General features: G+C 39.2%; 1 protein-coding gene across 1 annotated transcript in view; it reads right to left on the bottom strand.

Annotated features, from left to right (window-relative positions):
* Positions 1 to 22,883, bottom strand: part of DHX9 (DExH-box helicase 9) — a 59,068-nt gene extending 36,185 nt beyond the window's left edge. The window contains exons 1-3 of the mRNA XM_025430027.3: positions 22,728 to 22,883; positions 19,028 to 19,160; positions 18,284 to 18,424 (exon numbers count right to left, since the gene is read on the bottom strand). Of these exons, the coding sequence (XP_025285812.1) occupies positions 18,284 to 18,424; positions 19,028 to 19,138 (252 nt within the window). The 5' untranslated portion in view covers positions 19,139 to 19,160; positions 22,728 to 22,883. The remainder of the gene's footprint in view (positions 1 to 18,283; positions 18,425 to 19,027; positions 19,161 to 22,727) is intronic.
* Between the last annotated feature and the right edge of the window lie 13 nt (positions 22,884 to 22,896).

The raw sequence follows: 22,896 nt of genomic DNA, 5'->3' as shown, positions 1-22,896 counted from the left end.
GTTTCTTTCTTTCTTTTTTTTTTTTTAAGATTTTATTTATTTATTCATGAGAGACACAGTGAGAGAGAGAGAGGCAGATACATAAGCAGAGGGAGAAACAGGCTCCATGAAAGGAGCCCGATGTGGGATTTGATCCGGGGACTCCGGGATCACGCCCTGGGCCCAAGGCAGACACTCAACCACTGAGCCACCCAGGGGTCCCCTTCAAATGCTTTTTAAAAAAAAAGCTCTATTAAGTCAAGCACTGAGTAGATAGGTATTTTTCTCTTATGAACTCATTAAGGTGATGTAGCAAGAAGTTTGATTACCAGATTTTGCTTCAGATTTGCTGGAGGTGTTCATATAAAATATGGAATGTGCACCATATTACTTTAGTAAAATATGAAAAATCCTGAATTCTCAAACCTATCTTACCACATGGATTTTTTATAAAGGACTGTGAATCTATAGCTTTTTACTATTTTCTTAATTAGATAAGGGATAGACCTTTCTACAAAGATATTATTCATAATTTTTATTACCTAAAATTTTTACTCATCACTATTCCTAATTCTACAATTTGATTTTATCTCTATTAATTTCTTCCTGTTCTACTTGTTTCATTTTACTGAGTTGAAAACTAGGGACCTCTGGGTGGCTCGGCAATTGAGCATCTGCCTTTTGCTCAAAGTGTGATCCAAGTTCAGAGATTGAGTCCCACGTTGGGCTTCCTGTGAGGAGCCTGCTTCTCCCTCTGTGTCTCTGCCTCTCTCTCTCTCTCTCTGTCTGTCATGATTAAATTAATAAACAGGGTCTTAAAAACACTACCAGTTTATTCATCTAAAAAACTGTCTTGTGCAAAAAGTATTTGATATTCTTCTGAATAAATGACAATTCCTTTGCCCTTCCAAAGTTTTGACCTTGTTCTCTAAATAGTCTATAATTTTTAACTTTCATTTAAAATCAATGTTTAAATTTCCTAATGTTTAGGATTTTTGCTACTTTCTCACATTACCATTTTATTTGGCCAGTATACACAGGAGCATTTCTAATACTAGGTAGAATGGGTATATTGTGAACTAATATTTGTCTTTTTCTTTCTTCCTCAAAGTTTATTTTGATACTGATACCATTTTATTTTGTATGTCATTTATTTGCTATAGCTTTACTCATGTCTTTACTTTCAATCTGTCTAACTGAAAGATTTTATACAGATAGCATATAACTTGAAGCACAGTGCTTTTTCAAGATTAGGGCTGCAAAAGCAAAATACACCTTATTCTACTAAGGATACCCTACACCCTATTAGACAAGTCACAGGAAAAATACAAAACAAAACAGTGGGTAACAATGGTGCTGACCTCTCCTTTCCGCCACCTTGCCTACTCCAGGTCCAAAATCCTGTTCTAGGGCAGCCCAGGTGGCTCAGTGGTTTAGCGCCGCTTTCAGCCCTGGGTGTAATCCTGGAGACCCGGGACCAAGTCCTACATCGAGCTCCCTGCATGGATCCTGCTTCTCCCTCTGCCTGTGTCTCTGCCTCTTTCTGTGTCGCTCATGAATAAATAAATAAAATCTTAAAAAAAACAAAAAACAAAAAACACACCAAAATCCTGTTCTACCTCATTTTCTTTCAACATAAACTTAAGAAACAATTTCTTCCTCAAGTCTTGGTTGTTTTCTTTTAATTCATGAAAGACACTCAGAGAGAGAAGCAGAGACACAGGCAGAGGGAGAAGCAGGACTCCCTAGATCCTGGGTCTCCAGGATCACGCCCTGGACTGAACATGGTGCTAAACTGTTGAGCCACCCAGGCTGCCCCAAGTCTTGAGGTATTTGAATGGGATAACTTCTTGGTTTTCAGTGACCAGGAATATAAGGAATGGAATGCCCAAAATTAATATTTTGAAATTCTAAACTCCAATGTGATAGTATTAGGAGGCAGGCCTTTGGGAGGTGATTAGGTCATGAAGATGAGGCCCCCATGAAAGTAATTGGTGATTTATTAAAATAACAGAGAGATCTCTTGCTTTTTCTGCCATGTGAGGATACAGTGAGAGAATCTTTCATGAACCAGGAAGTGGGCTGTCACCAGTCACTAAATCAGCCAGAGCCTAGATCTTATACTCCCCAGCCTCCAGAAGTGTGAGGATATGTTTCTGTTGTTTATAAGCCACCCAGTCAGTGTGATGGTACTTTGTTTTAGCAGCCTGAACTAAACAAGGAGGATTTGCTTTTTTATATTTATCAATTAAGATGAAGGCAGAGGTAAAGAGGTTATTAACCTCCAGACACTCTATGGAGCACCCCGGCTAGCTTGGTCTCCATTATAGCTGCGCATCCCCTTTGAAGAAGGGTCAGTGCCACCTAGTTAAAAGTATACATCCTGCCCATTACTTTGAAGATCAAGAAATGCAGCTGACTCTCCTAACACACAGAAACAGACAGAATTAGGTAAAACAAGGACACAAACGAGTACGTCACAAGTGAAACAGAACAAAACCACAGCAAGAGACACAAGCAAAACAGATATAAGTAAAATGCCTGACAGAGACTTTAAAATAATGATCATAAAGATACTCAATGGACTTGAAAACAGTGGAGGACATCAATGAGACCCTTATAAATATGCTGAAAGAAGCAGAGGAATGAACTAATGAACTAGAAGAGAGTAATGCAAATTAATCAAGGTGAACAAGTGAGAGAAAATTATGCAAAATAACAGACTCAGGGAACTCAATGACTTCATCAAGCATGATGACATTCACATCATAGAAATCTCAAGGAGAGAGAGAAAAGTGGGCAGAATATTTACCTGGAGAAATAAAGCTAAAAACTCCCCTATTCTGGGGAAGGAAACACATATCTAGATCCAGGAGACACAGATCCCCCAACAAAATCAACCAAAGAAGGTCCACATCAAGACACAGTAATTAAAATGGTAAAAAGTAGAGATAAAGGAAAAAAATTTTAAAGTAGCAAGAGAAGACAGTTACATACAAGGGAAACCCCACAGGGATATCAGTGGATTTTCCAGCAGAAACTTTGGCAGCCAGAAGAAAATGGCAATAAATATGCAAAGTGCAGAAAGGGAAAAAATCTAGTCAAGAATATTCTATCCAGCAAAGCTATCATTTGGAATAGAAGAAGACCTAAGAGTTTCCAAAACAAGGACAAGCTAAAAGAGTTCAGGATCATTAAACAAGCCCCACAAAAAATATTAAAAAGGACTTAAAGTGGAAAGGAAAGACCGTAAGTGAGAGCATGAAAAATAAGAAATACAAACTAGTAAAATGTATTTCTGTAAAAAATAAGTCAATACATCCGCAAAATAAAAAGATGTACTAAAATATGATACCATATACATAAAACACTGGGGTGAAGAGGAGTAAAGAATGGATATAAACTTAAGTGATCATCAACAAATACAGACTGCTACATACAGAGTATGTTATACACAACGTAATGGTAACCACAAATCGAAAACCATTAATGATACGCAAAGAATAAAGAGAAAGCAATCCAAGTATATTAATTACAGAAGAAACCCAGCAAATGATGAAAAAGAATCAGAGAAATATGACAAAAACAATCACAAAATAAGTTTAAAAAAAGCGATAAATATTTATCTATTCTAATTACTTGGGTTCAGTGTTCCAATCAAAAGAGGGTGACAGAGGGGCACCCGGGTGGCTCAGTGGTTGAGCACCTGCCTTTGGCTCAGGTCATGATCCTGTGATCAAGTCCCACATCAGGCTCCCCCCAGGGAGCCTCCTGCTTCTCCCTCTCCCTATCTCTGATGAATAAATAAATAAAATCTTAAAAAAAAAAAAAAAAAGAGGGTGACAGAATGGATAAAAAAACAAGACCAAAATGTTGCCTACAAGAGACCCACTTCAGATAGAAAGATACCTGCACATTGAAAGTAAAGGGATGGAGAAATATTTAGGTGTCAAAAAAAGCTAAGGCATCAACACTTCAGACAAAACAGACTGTACCTATATATGTGTGTGTGTGTGTGTGTGTGTATATATATATATATACTGTACCAATATTACTAAATATTAATAAATTGGAAAATCCAATAAGATATAACAAATATAAATATTTATGCACCTGGCTTGGCAGCATGCAAATACTTAAAGCAGTTAATAATAAACATAAAGGAAGTAATTGATGGTAATTCAATTAATAGTAGGGGACTTTAACACATCACCTACATCAATGGACAGATCATTCAAAAGGAAAATCAACAAGGAAAGAGTGACTTTCAGTGACACAGTGGACCAGATATATTTAACAAATATATTCTGAGCATTCTATCCCAAAATAGTAGAATACACATTCTTTCAAGTGCATATGAACATTCTCCAGAATAGATCACATGAAGCCACAAAACAAGCTTCAACAAATACAAAAAGGTAGAAGTCACACAAATTTTCTGACCATATGCTATGAAATTAGATATCAACCATAAGAAAAAATTTTGAAAGACCCAAATACAGGGGGTTAAATAATATCCATTCAATAAACAATGAATGGATCAACTAAGAAATCAAAGAAATCAAAAAGTACGTGGGAAAAAGTGAAAATGAAAACACAACAGTCCAAAATCTTTGAGATGCAGCAAAAGTGGTTCTAACAGGGAAGGTTATAGCAACATAAGCCTACCTCAAGAAACAAGGAAAATCTCAAATAAACAACCTAATCCTACACTTAAAGGAGCTAGAAAAAGAACAAAGAAAACCTAAACCAGCAGAAGAAAGGAAATAAGATTAGAGCAGAAGTTAATATAGAAACTAAGATAATAGAACAAATCAATGAAACCAGACCCTGGTTTTTTTAAAAAGTCAAGAAAGTTGATAAACCTCTAGCCAGACTTACCAAAAAAGAGAGAGAGAGAGAGGGAGAGAGAGAAAGGGCTCAAAGATGACCACAAACTAAAGGAGACAACAACTATTACAAATAACAACTATAAGAAAGTATTATAGAACGTATGCCAACAAATTAGACAAACTGGAAGATATAGGTACATTTTTAGAAACATATAACCTACCAAGCTGAAGCAGGAAGAAATACAAAATTTGAACAAACTGATTACCAGCAAGGAGACTGAATCAATAATAAAAAGAACTCCCAACAGGGATCCCTGGGTGGCTCAGCGGTTTGGCGCCTGCCTCCTGGAGACCTGGAATCGAGTCCTAATCGGGCTCCCAGCATGGAGCCTGCTTCTCCCCTGCTTGCGTCTCTGCCTCTCTCTATGTCTATCATGAATAAATAAATCTTAAAAAAAAAAAAAAAAAAAACTCCCAACAAACAAAAGTCCAAGATCAGGTTTCACAGGCAAATTCCACCAAACATTTAAAGAGTTAATACCTACCCTTCTCAAACTATTCCAAAAATAGAAGGAAAACTCCAGATTCATTCAACAAGGTATCACCCTGATACCAAAACCAGATAAATGTCACAAAAAAGGGGAACTATACACCAGTATCTCCAATAAACACAGATGGAAAAATCCTCAACAAGATATTAGCAAACCAAATCCAACAATGTATTTTAAAAAATCATTCATCACAATCAAGTGGAATTTTGGGGGGGATGCAAGTATGGCTCAATATTTGCAAACCAATCAATGTGATACATTAATACCAATAAGAGGATAAAAACCGTATGATCATTTCAATAGATGCAGAAAAAGCATCTGACAAAGTACAACATCCATTCATGATAAAAACCCTCAACAAAGTAGGTTTGGAGGAAACATATCTCAACACAATAAAGCCATGTCTGAAAAATCCACAACTAACATCATATTCACTGGTGAAAAACTTGAGAGCTTACCCACTAAGGTCAGGAACAAGACAAAGATATCCACTCTCAACACTTTTATTCAACATAGTACTGGACGTCCTAGCCACAGCAATCAGGCAACAAAAAGAAATAAAAGATATCTAAATTGGTATTAAGGAAGAAGTCAGATTTTCACTCTTTGCAGATAATATATTACAGATACAAAACCCTGAAGTTTCCATCAATAAACTTCTAGAAATGGATATAAAACCAATATGCAGAATATAAAACCAATATGCAGACATTTCTTGCATTTCTATACAATAATGAAGCAGCACAAAGAGAAATTAAGAAAGAAATCCCATTTACAGTCACACCAAAAATAAGATACTTTGGAATACACCTAAAAGGCGAAATACCTACACTCTGAAAATTATAAAATGTTGATGAAAGAAACTGAAGACACAAATGGAGATACTTCATGTTCGTGGACTGTTAAGAACAAATATTATTAAAATGTCCAGACTACCCACAGCAGAATCTACAGATTTGATGCAACCCCTATCAAAATACCAACTGCATTCTTCACAGAACTAGAACAGTCTTAAAATTTATATGGAACCACAAAAGACCCCGAAAAGCCAAAGCAATTTTGAAAAAGAAAAACAAAGCTGGAGATACCACAATCAAAACTTTAAATTATATTACAAAGCAGTAATCAAAACAGTATAGTACTGGCACAAAAACAGACCCAGAGATCAATAGAACAGACTGTCTTAAAAAATGGTGGAGGGGATCCCTGGGTGGCTCAGTAGTTTAGCGCCTGCCTTTGGCCCAGGGGGTGATCCTGGAGTCCCGGGATTAAGTCCCATATCAGGCTCCCTGCATGAAGCCTGCTTCTCCCTCTGCCTGTGTCTCTGCCTCTCTCTCTCTCTCTCTCTGACTCTCATGAATAAATAAAATCTTAAAAAAAAAAAAAATGGTGCTAGGAAAACTGATCATGCAAAAGAATGAAACTGAACCACTTTCCTACACCATATAAAAATAAACTCGAAATGAGTTAAAGGCCTAACGTTTAAGGCCTAAAGCCATAAAAATCCTAGAAGAGAGCATTACCACAGATATCTCGGACATTGTGTGGAAAAACATTCTTCTAGCTCTGTCTCCCAAGGTAAGGGAAATAAAAGCAAAGTAAACTACTGGGACTCAAAATAAAAAGCTTCTGTACAAAAAAAGGAAACAAAAATAAGAGACAACCTAGTGAAATGGAGACGGTATTTACAAATGACCTATCCGATAAATGGTTAGGATCCAAAATATATAAAGAACTTATACAGTTCAACACCCAAAAAACAAATAATCCAATTAAAAATGGGTAGAAGTTAACACAATTAAAAATGGCTCCTGGGTGGCTCAGTCAGCTAAGCACCTGCTTTTGGCTCAGGTTGTGGCCCCAGGGTTCTGGGATGAAGCCCTGAGTCAGGCTCCCTGCTCAGTGGGGAATCTGCTTCTCACTCTCCCTCTCCCTCTCCCTCTTCCCCACACAGCCACTTCTGTAGCCTCTCAAATAAATAAAATCTTAAAAAAAAAAAAAAAAAAAAAAGAGGACAGAAGACATGAACACATGAACACGTATTTATCCAAAGACAAACAGATGGCCAACTGGCCTATGAAAAGATACTCAATATCACTCATCATCAGGGAAATAAAAATCAAAACAAGGGTATAAGATAGTACCCCATACCTGTCAGAATGGCTAAAATAAAAAAACACAAGCAGCAACAAGTGTTGGTGAAGATGTGGAGAAAAAGGACCCTCATGTACTGTTGCTGGGAATGAAAATTGGGCATCCATTGTGGAAAATAGTATGGAGGGTCCTAAAAATTAAAAATTACAAATACCATATGATCCAGTAACTCCACTAGAGGGTATTTACCCAAAAGTATATGAAAACACTAATTTGAAAGGATATTATGCGTCTGTAGGTTATGTTGCAGAATAACTTACAATAGCCAAATTATGGTAGCAGTCTAAGTGTGTACTGATAGATGAATGGAGAAAGTGGTATATATACATATATACACACACACACACAATGGAACATTATTCAGCCATAAAGAAGTGAAATCTTGCCATTTGTGACAACATGGATGAATCTAAAAAGTATAACAGTAAGTGAAGTCAGTCAGAGAACGCCAAATACCATATGATTTCACTCATGTAGAATTTAACAAAGGATAAAAAGAAGGGGAGAAGGACAAATCAAGAAACAGACTCTTAACCACAGAGAACCTGATGGTTAACTGATGGTTACTAGAGGGTAGGAGGGTGGGGGGATGAGTGAAATGGGTGATGGGGTGAGGGAGCATACTTGTGATGAGCATTGGGTGATATATGGAGTGTTAAATCATTATATTTTACACCTGAGACATTGTAAACTATACTGGAACTAATAAAGAAATAAAGAGGGTATTAAACCTGTGCCATAGTGAATAACTTTGGCTCTAAGGAAGATCTAATGATCTGAAAAATTGTTTATGACTTTAAGTGAAATAAACAGGTTATGAAGTAGTATATGCAGGATGCATTCTATCAGTTAAAATTCACATTTAAATATCTAAACAAAAATCTGATAATAGTTCATTCATGCTCTTCTTTACATTTTGCAAAATTTCTGCAATTATTATGTATTAAACACTGTAAAAATGTGTAATTCTAGAAAAATTAATATACATAATAAAACATGAGCTACTGACAAATGGATAGACAATTCAAATGAAAAAAATTAGGGATACCTGAGTGGCTCAGTTGGGTAAATGTCCAATTTGATTTCAGCTCAAGTCATGATCTCAGGGTTGTGAGTCTGAGCACTATATCTGGCTCCACTCTGGGCATGGAGCCTGCTTAAGATTCTATCCCTCTGCATCTACCCCCTCCCCCTGTCCCACTCCTGTGCTGGCTGTCTCGGGCGTGGGGGGTGGGGGGCAAAATATATTAGAAAGAGTTAACACATAAAAGAAATATTCCATTTATTGAATAACTAAAGAAATGCATATTAAGTCAAACTATTATCTTTCATCTCATAAATTAGTAAATTTTAGAGCCAGGTGTGAACTCAACCTGGAACTCCTCCCTGATGAGCAAAGATTTCAACTCCCACTGAGCACCCCAAGTTTTAAGACAAACTTAGGCCTCCAAAACACCTAATTTTAAAAACCAACAGAGTTTATATTCCAAGACCCACAAAACAGTAGCAATCTGTAAAATGTCTTACAGGGCTTGTGTGTTGGATTCCCCTGTCCCAGGGCCCAGCTCAGAGCAGCCAACTGCACCCAGACTTAAAGTGAACAAGACACTGGCTTACATTAAATCTTGGTCCAAGGGATAGGCATCTACTTTAACACACGCATCTACAAGTCTGTTGGAACACCAATCAGGAATAGAAACCAGTAGGTTCTACCTTTGCATGCTTCAGAGCACCAGTATCTCCTAGAAAAGAACCTTTATATGTGTGTGGTGCCCCAGATTTTGTGGCTGCTGCAAAGGGTATACCTCTTCATTACCTGGCTCTCGAGGGCCAGGGAAACTTGTATTCCTGGTCACACAGAACTGTAATTATCAACATCACCCAGAAAGGAGTTCAAAACCTGTCTGTGGCCCCATATTTCATGACTGCTGCCAGGGGACACCTCTAGTTTGCCTGGGTCAGGTGGCCACCGTGACTTACCCTCCGGAGTCCCACAAGACGGCAACCAATGGAGAAAGAGTTATTTTTCTTTTAAATTTTGAGTATAATCAACACACAATGTGTCATTAGTTTCAGATGTACAACATAGTGATTTGACAAGTGTGTATACTGTATTATGCTAACACACCCATGGCACGGGAAGAAGCAACAGATCCAAGAGCAGTCTTTCTGTGGAAGGAGCCCTATTAGCTAATCATCATGACTATGGCCTAAGTAGTAGGCTTCTAATTAAATAGGAATCTAGGGGCTGACTGTAATCTTTTCCAGAGACCTCTGAGGGAAGGCACTACCTCCTTCTACTGTGTTCCAGAGTGCCAGTGTCTCCTGAAGGAAAGCTTTACGTGTATCTGGATTTTGCAGCTAATACCCAGGGATGCCCCTCAATCATCTGGCTCTGGTGGCCAGAGGGGCTTGCATTCTTGGGTTCCATGGGGCTTTGTCACTTGGAGCAACAGTTCTTGGCAGACTACTATCCCCGGAGCATTGTGCACTAAGTGGACTGAGGCACATCTCCAATCTTTCTGTGAAGGAGGTAACTTCATTTGTCCTAAATCTTCAGACAGAGGCAGGCTTCAGGTTTGACACACATTACCTATGGAGCTGCTCTGAAGGAACGTATACAATGGATGCCATCTTAGTGCTCTCCTTCTGCCTTGTTTCAGCTTGTTGATATCTCCCCAAAAGGAGATTATACAGTCATTTAGAACCCAGATATCTGCAACTGCTGCCCAGGGAACACCTCTAGATTAACTGTCTCTGGTAGCCAGCAGCTTTTGGCACCTCAGAACTAAATATATTTACAACTTTTAAAAGCTGCCACCTGAGGGTCAGGCTTCTAATCTACCTGAATCTAGGTGCTGAGATCTTACCCTTTGGGATATTGAGTTGTCTTAGCATATCCTCAACTACTAGGAGCTATTAAAAATATAATAGATCTGCTTGGACAAGCAAAGAGGTTTAAGAAACAATGAAGAGCTGGGGCAGGGCTGAATGAAAAAGTTCATCTCCTACGTGAGGCCTCTTCTTCAAGACTTGGGAGAAGTAGTTGTTTCATCTACTGTATAGAAACCAATAAAGTCAGGCAAAATTAAACAGGAATGTGTTCTAAATCAAAGAACCAAATAAAACCTTAATGAAATGGAACTACAAAGTTTATGATAAAGACGTTAAAATAATGGTCATAAAGATGCTCACCAAACTGGGGAGAACGTATGAATAAAGAGATGGAAAATACATGAAAGTGCTAATTAGAGAAGTTGCAGAGCTGAAAAATACAATAATTGAACTGAAAAAATACATTAGAGGGTTAAACAGCCAGATGGAAAAGAAGAAAGGATTAGTTACCTCAAAGCCAAGGTAGTGGAACATAACAATCAGAACAGGGTAAAAAAAATGTGAAAAAATGTAAAGACAGTTTAAGGGACATACAGGAAAACATCAAATGGACTAATGTTCCTATCACTGGGCTTCTAGGAGGAGAGAGAAAGGGGTAGAAATCTTATGTGAAGAAATAATTTGCTGGAAACTCTCCTAAACTAGGGAAGGAAAAAAGACAACCAAATCCAGGAAGCCTGGAGGGTTATGAGTAAGATGAATCCAAGGAAAACCAAAAAGACATTATAATTAAAATGTCAAAAGGTAAAGACAGGAGAGACTAAAAAGCAGCACAGGAGAAATATCTCATTACACACAAGGGAACCCCAACCAACCAATGAGTAGATTTTTCAGCAGAAACTCCATGGGATAGAAGGGAGTAACAGGATATATCCAAAGTGCTGAAAAAAAATTCCAACCAAGGGAGCCCGGGTGGCTCAGCGGTTTAGCGCCGCTTTCAGCCCAGGGTGTGATCCTGGAGACCTGGGATCGAGTCCCACGTCAGGCTCCCTGCAATGAAGCCTGCTTCTCTCTCTCTCTCTCTCTCACCCTGCATGGAGCCTGCTTCTCCCTCTGCCCCTCTCTCTCTCTTATGAATAAATGAAATCTTAAAAAAAAAAAAAAATTCCAACCAAGAATAAGTTACTGGCAAAGTCATCATTCAGAACTGGAGAAATAAGTTTCCAGGCAAGCAAATGCTAGAAGAGTTCATCACCACTAAACTCGTCTTACAAGAAATATTAAAAGGACTTCTTGGGGCCCCTGATGGCTCAGATGCTTAACCAGCTAAGCCGCCCAGGCTTAAGGGTTAAGGGTCAGTTAAGGGTCACCATCCCAAAGTCCTGGGATGTAGCTCTGCATCAGGCTCTCTGCTTAGCGGTGGGCCTGCTTCTCCCTCTCCTGCTGCTGTATCCCCTGCTGTGCTCTCTTTCTCAAATAAACAGAATTTTGTTTAAAAAAAAGGGGGGGGGGACGACTTCTTTAAGCTATGGAACAAGAAACATGAAGGAATAAATCTCAACGGAAAAGTTTATATAGTAAAAGTAGTGAATTAATTACTTATAAAGCTAATATAAACATTAAAAAATATAGTAAACAACTATAATTGTAATAAAGGATACACAAAATAAAAAAATGTAAAATAGTATATAAAAAATAAAACATGGTGGTGAGGGGAGTAAAAATGTTGAGCTTTAGAACTTAAGTTACTGACTTAAAAATACAAAGAATATGGGCATACCATTAAAGAAATCCTCAAACCACAGAGAGCAAAAGAAAACAGAAACTAGATAAACATAGAAAACCATTAACAGAATTGCAATAAGCACATACCTATCAATAATTACTTTAAATGTAAATAGATTAAATTCTCCAATCAAAAAAGAGTGGCTGAATGGATAAAAAAAAAACATGAACCATCTATAGGCTGCCTACAAGAAATACAGTTTATTTTATTTTTTAGGAGGCAAAGAACTTGATTAACTTTGTTTCAAACTTTATTCCCAGGCTTCTTCAGCTTAATTAGCTGCAAAGAATGAATTATGTATAAGCAAAAACTGAAAAGAGCTGTAGTGTCATCCTAGGAGCTTGGGCTTAAAAATATTAAAAATCTAGATTTTATCAGATCCATGAACAAAATTTTAAAAAGCAGTCATAATATAAAATAATAGTTCCCAGTAACCTCAAGTTTTATCGTCTTCAGAAGTTAACTCAATTCAGTTTGCTTCATTCATGGAGCTTCATCAAAATTCCCGTAAGATCTGGAACTTCATCATCCTCTCTGATAGCAAGTGGGGCTTTTCCTTTTTTTAAGATTTATTTATTTATGAGAGTGGCAGAGAGAGATCCAGGTGGGGTGTGTGAATTGGGACTTGACACAGAACCCCAGGATCACAACTGGAGCCAAAGACAATCACTGAGCCACCCAGGTATCCTGCAGGTGGTGCTTTTCCATCCACAGATGGTTGGGACAGAGCTTCAGTCAGTCCTCTTAAAGGAGTCAGACTGTCTCCACCAAGTTGGTTTAAGATACTGGGTAGCGGTTCTGTCAGCTGCTTTGTCTCAGCATGGCCCGTAATGGTGAAAGTGTTTGCCGCCAGAGTGCCTGAAATTTAGGGTTGTTAAAGTGGATCACTGCTTCCTGGTTTGTGAACACGCTCACTTTTTCAATACCAGAGATATTGTTTGTCTCTAACTTCTTTAAAGAGAACTTAAGTTTTCTATCATCTGCTGTAGCTGTTCTGTGAATTACCTTCTTTTGGTAAGCAGTTTCTTCCCACCAATGTGCATGTGTGCTTGCAGTTTGGCAAGTTTCTCCTGGTTCATGACAGTTTCTTCCATCTTGTTGGAGCGGAAATGGGACAATATGAGGAAACAGGGTTGGCATTCAGGGGGTCTTGGGTGGAACCAGCCAAGATTAGGTACACACATGTGGGGATGCAAGATAGCAGCCAGAGAGAGGCCAGAAGTGATCCAAGATTCACACTTTAGATGGAAGTACACACAGAATGAAGTGAAAGGACAGATATTCCATGCAGTGGAAATGAACATTTCCATTTGTCTGGGGTAGTAACCAGACCATAGACTTTGAAATAAAGTGTAATAAGACACAAAGAAGGGCATTTCCTAATGATAAAGGGGGTCAATCAGACAAAAGGATACAGCATTTGTAAATATTTAGGCAACTAACACAGGAGCACCAAAATATATAAAATGCAAATATGAGAAACAGGTAACAGTAGGAACTTTATACCCCAAATCCATCCAATGGGTAATCATCCAGACAAAAATCAGTAAGGAAACACTGGATTTAAATGACTTGTTAGAGTAGATGGATGACAGATATTTAGAGAAAACTGCTAAATACAATGAAAAGAATCAAACATCTCACTTTCCCTGTTTGAACTCTAACTCAGGGTGACTAAATTATTGATAAAAGAGGTTTCTTGTTGTAAAAGTATTCTAACAAACCATGAAAGACTCCTAACTCTGAAAAATAAACCAAGGGTTGTGGAAGGGAAGATGGGTTGACTTGACTGGGTGACAGGCACTAAGGAGGGCACTCAATGGGGTGAGCACTGGGTGTTACACTACATGTTGGCAAATTTAAGTAAATTTTTTAAAAATAAAAATAAATAAAAGTATTCTTAGCTCAAAATCAAAGGACACTGCTAATGAAATAAATCTACACAGTGATCATCGACCACTGCTAATATCACATTACTACATGTCTGCCTTCTCCTGATAGAATAGAACATCACCTTTGGTATTTCCTTGTTCTTGCCCCTCTACCCTATTCAAATTTTAATCTAATCAAGTCTCTAGATCTAACTACCAAACATGGGAAACAGAGAGGCAGAGCAAAATTTTATGATACCACAGGATTGTAATTTGAAAATTCCAAATTCTGGAAAACTAAAGAATAAATGATGTGCTTTTTTTCAACAAATTACAGAGAAAAAAGAGAAAGAGGGTAAGAGAATGTAGTGATTAAATGAGACATTAATCACTTGCTATATAAATACAGACATCATTTGGAACATGATTTAAACAAAATGTAAAAATTGGATTTGTGAAACAGGAAAATTTGAATACTAACTGGGTATTTGAGGACATTAAGAAACAATTACTAAAATTTTTTAGATTTGTTAATGGAACTGTTTTTAAAATGGATTATCTTTACAAGATACTAATTGAAGTAACAATAGATGACTGATAGGATGCCTAGAATATGCTTCAAAATAATCTGAAGAAAGCAGAGAAAGACTAGAGATGAATCATGACTGGTCATATTGTAAAATATTGCAACTGGATTATGAAAACATGCATTCATACTATTATTCCTACTTCTGCACACATTTGAAGTTTCCACAATAAAAAAATTATAAAGTATCCTTTGCATTCAGAAACAGGTTACTTCCAGCAAAAGCAATTTGTGGAATTAAAAGGGCAAGTAAGTGACATGAACAAGGATTTGGCAGGGATGAAGAGGTGAGATAAAGATGGTAGCTAGGAGCACCTCATGGTTCAGTCGGTTAAGCATCTCCTTTTGGCTCAGGTCTAGATCTCAGGATCCTGGGATTGGCCCTCCCTGCTGAGTAGGGAGCTTGCTTCTCTCCCTCTCCCTTGCCCCATGCTTGTGTGCAGGCTCACTCTCTGATAAATAAAATCTTAAAAAAAAAAAAAAAAAAAAAAAAAGAAAGAAAAGAAACTTGCTCTTATGAACTTTTATTCTTTATGAAAGTCTGGGGGGAAAATGAAGTTAGAAGAGGGTTTTTTACAACTGACATTTTGGGCTGGACAATTCTTTGTTGTAGGAGGCTACCTTGTGCATTGCAGGATGTTTAGTAGCATCCCTAGCCTCCAACTATTTTGGGTCAGTATCCCTGTCACCCCCTCCAGGTTGTAAAAACAAAAATGACTCCACACATTACCAAACATCCCTGGGAGACGAAATCACCTCCAGCCGACAAGCACTGTGTTAGAAGAAGTGCTACTAAGAAAAATGAAACAAAGAAAGGAGATAAGAAATACCAGGTTAACAGTAGTTAACTTTGACAAGGATTGCTGTGAAGAGCACTCAAGATAGGAAGGATACTTATATACAAAAGTCTTGAGATAGAAAGGTGTTGGCATATTGAGAAATGGCAAGAAAGCCAGTGTAGCTGGAACAGAGGAATGAGGGGGGAAATGGCAAATGCATACTGACCTCGCAAATAACATGAAATCTAGGGGAAATACAAAAACACCTGCCCAAAAGACCCCCAAGCTATATGCAGGCCTATGAACAAAAGCTGGAAGATTCTGAAGGTGTCTTGAAATGAGAAAGCAAGGAATAGAAAAGGCTGTACAGGTCTATTAGGGCTGTTAGCCTGAAGAAGACCATGTTAAGCAGTTAAAACTTCAAAAGAAAACCCAGTCTTTCTGGCCTGAACAGAGAATATGAGCTTGGGAAACAAATGCTGCTAGAATATAAGGAGGCAATCCTGGAAGGGAAAGAAGGAAGAACCTCAAATTATGTTTTTAAACTCTGCCTAACACTGAGGGGGGCACTTGACAGGATGAGCACTGGGTGTTACACTATATGTTGGCAAATCGAACTCCAATAAAAAAAATATACCAAAAAAAAAAACAAAACAAAACCAAAAACTCTGCCCAAATCCCTGGATAACCCCTGAACAACACATGTACACGACAAACTTCAAGTTGCCTACCAAGCATCAGAAAACTGAAGTGAGATTTGAGCTATTACCCAAAGATAGTGTTTGTAGTAGGAGTCCAAATTGCTTAACAGTACAACAAGATCAATAATCTTTTGAGAAATATAACATTATTTAGGGTCTTTACAACATAATTATCGTAACACCCAAATACAATCCAAAATTACTTGACATACAGAGAAAAAGGTGAACAAATCTCAAGAGAAAATACAATCCACAGAACTCAACCTGAGATGACCCAGATGTCAGATTTAGTAGTCAAGAATTTTAAAGCAGCTACTGTAACTATGCACAATGACATAAAGAGAACTCACATTCATATTATGAACACATGCTTATAATGAATGAAATGGTAAGAAATGCCACCAGAGAAATAAAATCTCTCTTTTTTTAAAATTTTATTTATTTATTCATAAGCAACACAGAGAGAGAGAGGCAGAGACACAGGCAGAGGGAGAAGCAGGCTCCATGCAGGGAGCCCGACGTGGGACCTGATCCTGGGTCTCCAGGATCACGCCCCGGGCTGCAGGCAGCGCCAAACCACTGCGCCACCGGGGCTGCCCTAAAATCTCTTAAAAAAAAAAAGAAAAAAACACCTGATAATTCTGGAAATGAGAAAGATAATATATGAAATAAATTCACTGGATGGACTGACAACAGCAAAATGGACAGAACATTCTGCAAACTTCAAGATATCAGAAGTCATTCAATCTGAAGAACAGAAAGAAAGAAAAAGAGAAAAAGCCCTAGGGACCTTTAGGATAATATACAAAAGTTTAATATGAGTCCCAAAAAGAGAAGAGAAAAAAATGAAGTGAAAAATTTTTTGAAAAAATAGCCAAAGATTCCCCAAGTTTGGTAAAAGACATAAATTTACAGATTCAAGAATCTCAGCAAATTCCAAATGGAGTAAGCACAAAGAAAACCACACCTAGTCACCTCATAGTCAAACTGCTGGAAACCAAAGAAAAAAATAAATGCAACCAAGGGAAAAAATACATTACACAGAGGGGGAAATGATTTGATTATAATGGACTTCTCATCAGATAACAATGGAAGAAAATAAGTGCTGAAAGAAAGGAAACTGGCACAAGAGAATTCTATGTCCAGTGAAAATATGCAAGACAAAAAATAAAATAAAAAATATTTTCACATAAAAGAAAATTAAGAATTTGTCACCTGCAGACCTACACTTTGAGAGGAAGAGGCCAAAAGATACAGAATAGGTCATAACAGATGGAGTAAATCCCAATGTTCCAAATATTTGGAAGATATTTGCAACATTCTTTTCATAGCTGGAAAGAATCTCTAAGATCATCTTGTCCAATCTCTTCATTTTGCAGATAGGCCAACCATTTGCAATTATCTAGTGGTACAATATACTACAGAGTGAGTCTCTTAACTTCTGGGTCAAAGCAATGGAAGGAAATAAAACATACACATTAAGCTTTATAAATAAGTCAGAATACAGTGAAAATAAATTGTTAAAATATAGATTTTTTTTCCTAAAGTTTTGATAAAAACTGAATCTTTTAAGTTACCTTAGGTATTTGCTTAAATCATAATGTGAATCTTCTTATATTGTTATGAATTCCTCTATTTTTGTGAAAACTCAATTTTCATTTTTAATTAAATGCAAAATAAAGTGTATCAAAAACACTAGAAGGGAGTCTTTGTTGCATATTTACACAATATAAATGAAGTAATCATTTTGTATCAAAACACAAGAATGATATGCCATTGCACAAAATAGAAATTTTCCTCTGCTGTAACAAGGAACTGTCAATGGGGGTATACGCTGCGTCCTAAGGTATTTCTGATTTTTATAGTGTGTGTGTATATAATGTTCTCTATATTTTATTTTTATGTTCTGTATATCTTTTCAAGTATACAGAACTGAAAATTAGCTCATGAATGAATGAAATATATAAAACCATAAGACACACAGATAAAGGAATTTCCCAACCCCACAAGTCAGGTACATAATGAGAATAATATCCCAATCCTCAGGAACTCATCCCAAGGCTCTGAGAAAACAAGATTCTAAGGTTCACCAAAGAATACATTAATATATTTAAAAACATCACTGAAAAATCATCACCCTGTGTCTTTATACATAGGGTTGGCATGACCTTGTGACATATATTTTAAGTGCTGGACCATAAGCACTTACCCCAATAGCTGGGACTTCCTCACTCTTTACTTCATTTATCCGAACCAAATAGTTAACAAAATCTCTGGCAGCATTGCTCTGTGCATCTTTTTTATTGGTGGAATTGCCCATGCCAATGTAATTATAACCTTCCACTCGAACCTTTAACAGTCAGGAAAAAAATGTATTAGAAGAGACTAACTCAGGTTAATTCTGGGATTTAAAAAATATGTAATTCAATAGTTCATTAAGAGGTAATAGTCAAACTTTGAAGATATACTCTATAAAAACATTGAAAATAACACATCCAAAAGAATTTACAAGCTAACTTATAAGAAAGCTTGAATTGTTTACCACTGATAAATATAAAAACAACAATATTAATTTATATGGTTCAGATATTCTCTTCTGTAACAGAATGTTCCACATTAAAATCTGATTTCATAAGACTCAAGAACAAGCTCGTCATCTGTATTTAAACAACTTAACTTGAGGCAATCAAGAATCTACTTTCTACAGGAATTAGTAAAACTGCAAACAGCAGTACTGGGGAAGCTGAGGAAGATACATGTTCTAACCAGAATTCACCTTTCAGATTTGTTTTAAAAGTAACGCTCACTTGAAAATGATTTATAATGAAACAGAATAGCAGGCAAGCGACAACAAAGAACAAACAACACATTACTCTTTCCAAACAGAAAATACTGTTCTAACACCAAAATAAGTGTCAAAAATCACATAAATGTAAATTGTATTCTGTAGTACCTCACACATGAATTTCTGCCTGTTTTTGTTCCCCACTGCTCTAATTTCATAGGATGGGGTCATCTTCCTTTTGCCACACCAGGCATACAGAAAATTTTTAACATCACCCATGATTCAAGTGTCTTCTTCAGACCTAAGAAAACAAAAGTTACATCACATTATTTATAACAGCAAACACTGCAAAGGACCAGTATCTCTGGTTAACTGAAAATCTAGATTAAACACAGGATATTCTACCAGGCTATTAAAATTGCCTATGACAAAATTTTAATGACATAGTTGGAAAGCCTACAACATGTTATATGAAAGACAGGATATAAAACTACACAATTTGCACTATATAAAAGGATATATGCATAAATCAAGACCGAAAAAGAAATGTCCTTCAAAATGGTTACCTTTGAGTGACTACAAGTGATTCTAAATCGCCCTTTTTATTCTGAGAGAGGAAGAGAGATAATTTTAAGCAGGTTCCAAGCCAGCACGGAACCTGTAAAAGGTCTCTATTTCACCACCCAAGTACCCTTGACCTTTCCTTAAAAACATTTTATGAGGTCTCTGGATAGCTCAGTCAGATGAGCAGGTGATTCTGGATTTCAGCTGGGGTCATGATCTCAGGGTCCTGGGGCTGGGCTCTGCATCAGGCTCTGTTTGGGCAATGGACAGAGTCGACTTGAGGATGCTCTCTGCCCCTCCCCCACTCGTGCATGGGCATGTGCTCTCTCGAATGAATCTTTAAAAAAAATTTTAGGTAATGTCCTCCTTTTTACAATAGGCACCTTATGTGTTTTAACGCATTTAACCCTCAAACAATGGGAGATAATTATATGGTAAATACTATACTATTATCACCTCTATACAAAGGAAGAAACAAGGCAATAGAAAGTTTAACTTCCAAATCACCCACTGTGGAGGCATAAATTAAAACTACAAGATTAAGAAACGGTCATCTATCATGTTGTGTGTAAATCAGAGTGTTTATTCTCATTCTGAGGTGTCTCCTAGCAGACTGTCCTCAAAGTTGTAGGTTATGTATCACACTAAGTCCAAATACACCAAGTATTCAGTACTTAGACTAAAAACACTAATCTGGGGCAGCCCCGGTGGCGCAGCAGTTTAGCGCCGCCTGCAGCCCAGGGCATGATCCTGGAGACCCTGGATCCAGTCCCACGTCAGGCTCTCTGTATGGTGCCAGCTTCTCCCTCTGCCTGTGTCTCTGTCTCTCTCTCTCTGTGTCTCTATGAATAAATAAATAAAATCTTAAAAAAATAATAAAAATACTAATCTGTTAAGCACCCAATCTCTCCTTTAGGCCTTTTTATTCATTATAATTTGAGGATACTAAGTTTTCTTGATATGCACCATACCATACTTGTTGGCACTCTCCCTCTAAACTAGTTTATAAATACACCAAATGATATGGAGCCTATGAGTCTAAAATCTGAATCTAGGGATGCCTGGGTGGCTCAGCAGTTGAGCACCTGCGTTTGGCCCAGGCCATGATCATGGAGTCCCCGGATTGAGTCCTGCGGATCGAGTCCTACGTCGGGTTCCCTGCTTGGAGCCTGCTTCTCCCTCTTCCCGTGTCTGTGCCTCTCTCTCTCTCTCTCTGTGTCTCTCATGAATAAATAAATAAAATCTTTAAAAAAAAAATCTGAATCTAAATCAAAAGCAAGATATATGAAGGATGCCTGGGTGGCTCAATTAAGCCTCTGACTCTTGATTTCGGCTAGGGCCACAATCAGGGTCTTGGGATAGAGCCCTGGGTGGGCTCTGAGCTCAACAAGGAGTCTGCTGGAGATTCTCTTTCCCCCTCCCTCTGCTCCTCATTGCACATATGTGCGTGCGTGCTCTCTCTCAAAATAAATAATAAGTATTAAAAAAAAAGGCAAGATATCTAAGACCAAACTTAATCTGGAAAAGATATGCAAAAAAAAAAAATAGTTTGTGTGTGAGAAGAAACCCTATTACTTCTTCTGTTCAGTGCATTTTGTTAGCACCTAAATCTAACGTCATGAAACTGGACCCTAGTATAAGGTTATTCTGTAGCCACAGGTTAACCTGGGTAAATCCTATTGACCGAAAAGCGGTGGAAAGCTCCCGATGTCCATCTGTAAATTCCACCCCTGAATAATCAACTAAAACAAACAAACAAACAAAAAACAAAACAAAACCAAAAAACAAGAACCTCAGGGTGAAGGAGTACCATGAAATATGAAAGACTACACTATCAAATTCCTTCCTTAGGCAGTCTCAACGAATGCCACTATACTCAATTATCAACTATATGCTGATCGTGCCCAAACATATATTGAAATAGTCTTTTCAAAGCTCCAAAATCAAGTATCATCCAACTACGGCGCTCATGTGCAAACGCTAACCTGACATCTCAGTAAAAACAGACGTTTCCTTTCCACACCTGACCCTTCCTCCCCGCAGTCCAAGTGTTTCCACCTCCTGAAATGGCACCGCCAAGTTACCCCCGTCACAAGCTGGGAGTCCTACGCTCCCTTAATAATGCCCTCCACAGCCATCCCTTGGAGGACTCTCCGTTTGCACACCAGTCAGTAAAGCCTTAGGGGATCATCTACATGTAAACGACTTTTCCTAAACCCTTACAATAATTATGCAGATGAGAATACTTATTCTCCCCGTTTAATAAACTGAGACAAAAACAAAACAAAACAAAAAAACCCCACAAAAATCCCCAAATCCTTCGCCCCAGAGAAGACAAGAGCTCTCTCAGCTGGGAGGAGCCAGACTTCCAAGCCGGGCAGGCGGGCTCCTGACCTACACGCCATTCCGCCTCCAAAACCAGCTTTGCACCCCCTGCGCGTCTGTCCGTCCGTCCGTCCGTCCGCTGCCACCACTGCCGCACCCCCCGGCCTCCTGCAATCACGCCCTGGATCTAGGTATCTAAATCGCCGTTTTTCACGCTGACCGTCCTGAAACCCATTCTCTTCACCCTTCAAAATACGCTCTAGGTAACAGGGCCTCCTCGCCGTTTCTTCCCCAACTCCCGCTCTCAAGCGCTAACTGATCCCGCATCTCGGAGCTGACGCATCCTCGACCTCATCCGCTCGGGAAGTCCGCTCTCCCCCCGGCCGCCCGGGTGAAACCAGCCTTCTCCCTCGACGACCTTCCATTTTCTCAAGCTTCTGACCGCAGCCTGCAGACGCTGGTGTTGCCGGAGCCTCCTCCCACCGCCGAAACCTCCCCGCGGAAGAGGGAGGGACTGCGCCCCCACGTGCTCACCGCCCCGCCACCGCACCCGCAGGACAGCGCCCGGTCTTTGTGGCCGAAATGAATGGATGAAGGGCCTCGGGCGTGTGCGGCGTCACGGCGGCCTCGCCAGCCCCGCGATCCCGCCAAGAGCAAGCACGGCGTGCAGGCCGCGGGAGAACGTGGGGCTCGGGGCCGCGGACGAGGGTGTGTGGGGGGGCGGGGGTAACGGGTCCGCCGCACGCGCCCGGGCAGCGGAGGCAGGGGGAGGCGGGGGGAGGCAGGGGGAGGCGGGGGGAGGCGGGGGGAGGCGGGGGGAGGCGCGGCGAGCCGCATGCAGCCCGTAATCCGGGAACCCAGCGGGCGCCTCGCCCCTTCCCCCACCCGCCACCGCCGCCCGCGCTTCGCAACAAAGCCCGGCTGCAGGAGCGCGGGGCCCCGCGCCCCACAACGGGTGGCAAAGACGTCTCTACCCTACCGGCGTCCGCCTTCCGGTGTCCGAGAACGCAGCCCTCTCAGAACCCTCCGTGGCCGCGGCCTCCCTCAGAGACGCCCGCTTAACGCACCGCAGCTTGCGCGGAGGCGGCGGAGAAAATGGCTCCGACGGCTGCGCCAGGGGGGCGGGGCCAGCGCGCGTACGCATGCGC

This window comes from Canis lupus, chromosome 7, assembly GCF_003254725.2.
Source record: "Canis lupus dingo isolate Sandy chromosome 7, ASM325472v2, whole genome shotgun sequence".
NCBI classification, from domain to species: domain Eukaryota; kingdom Metazoa; phylum Chordata; class Mammalia; order Carnivora; family Canidae; genus Canis; species Canis lupus.
The sequence above is the reverse complement of the archived record's forward strand: the minus strand, read 5'-3'. Positions and strand labels throughout refer to the sequence as shown.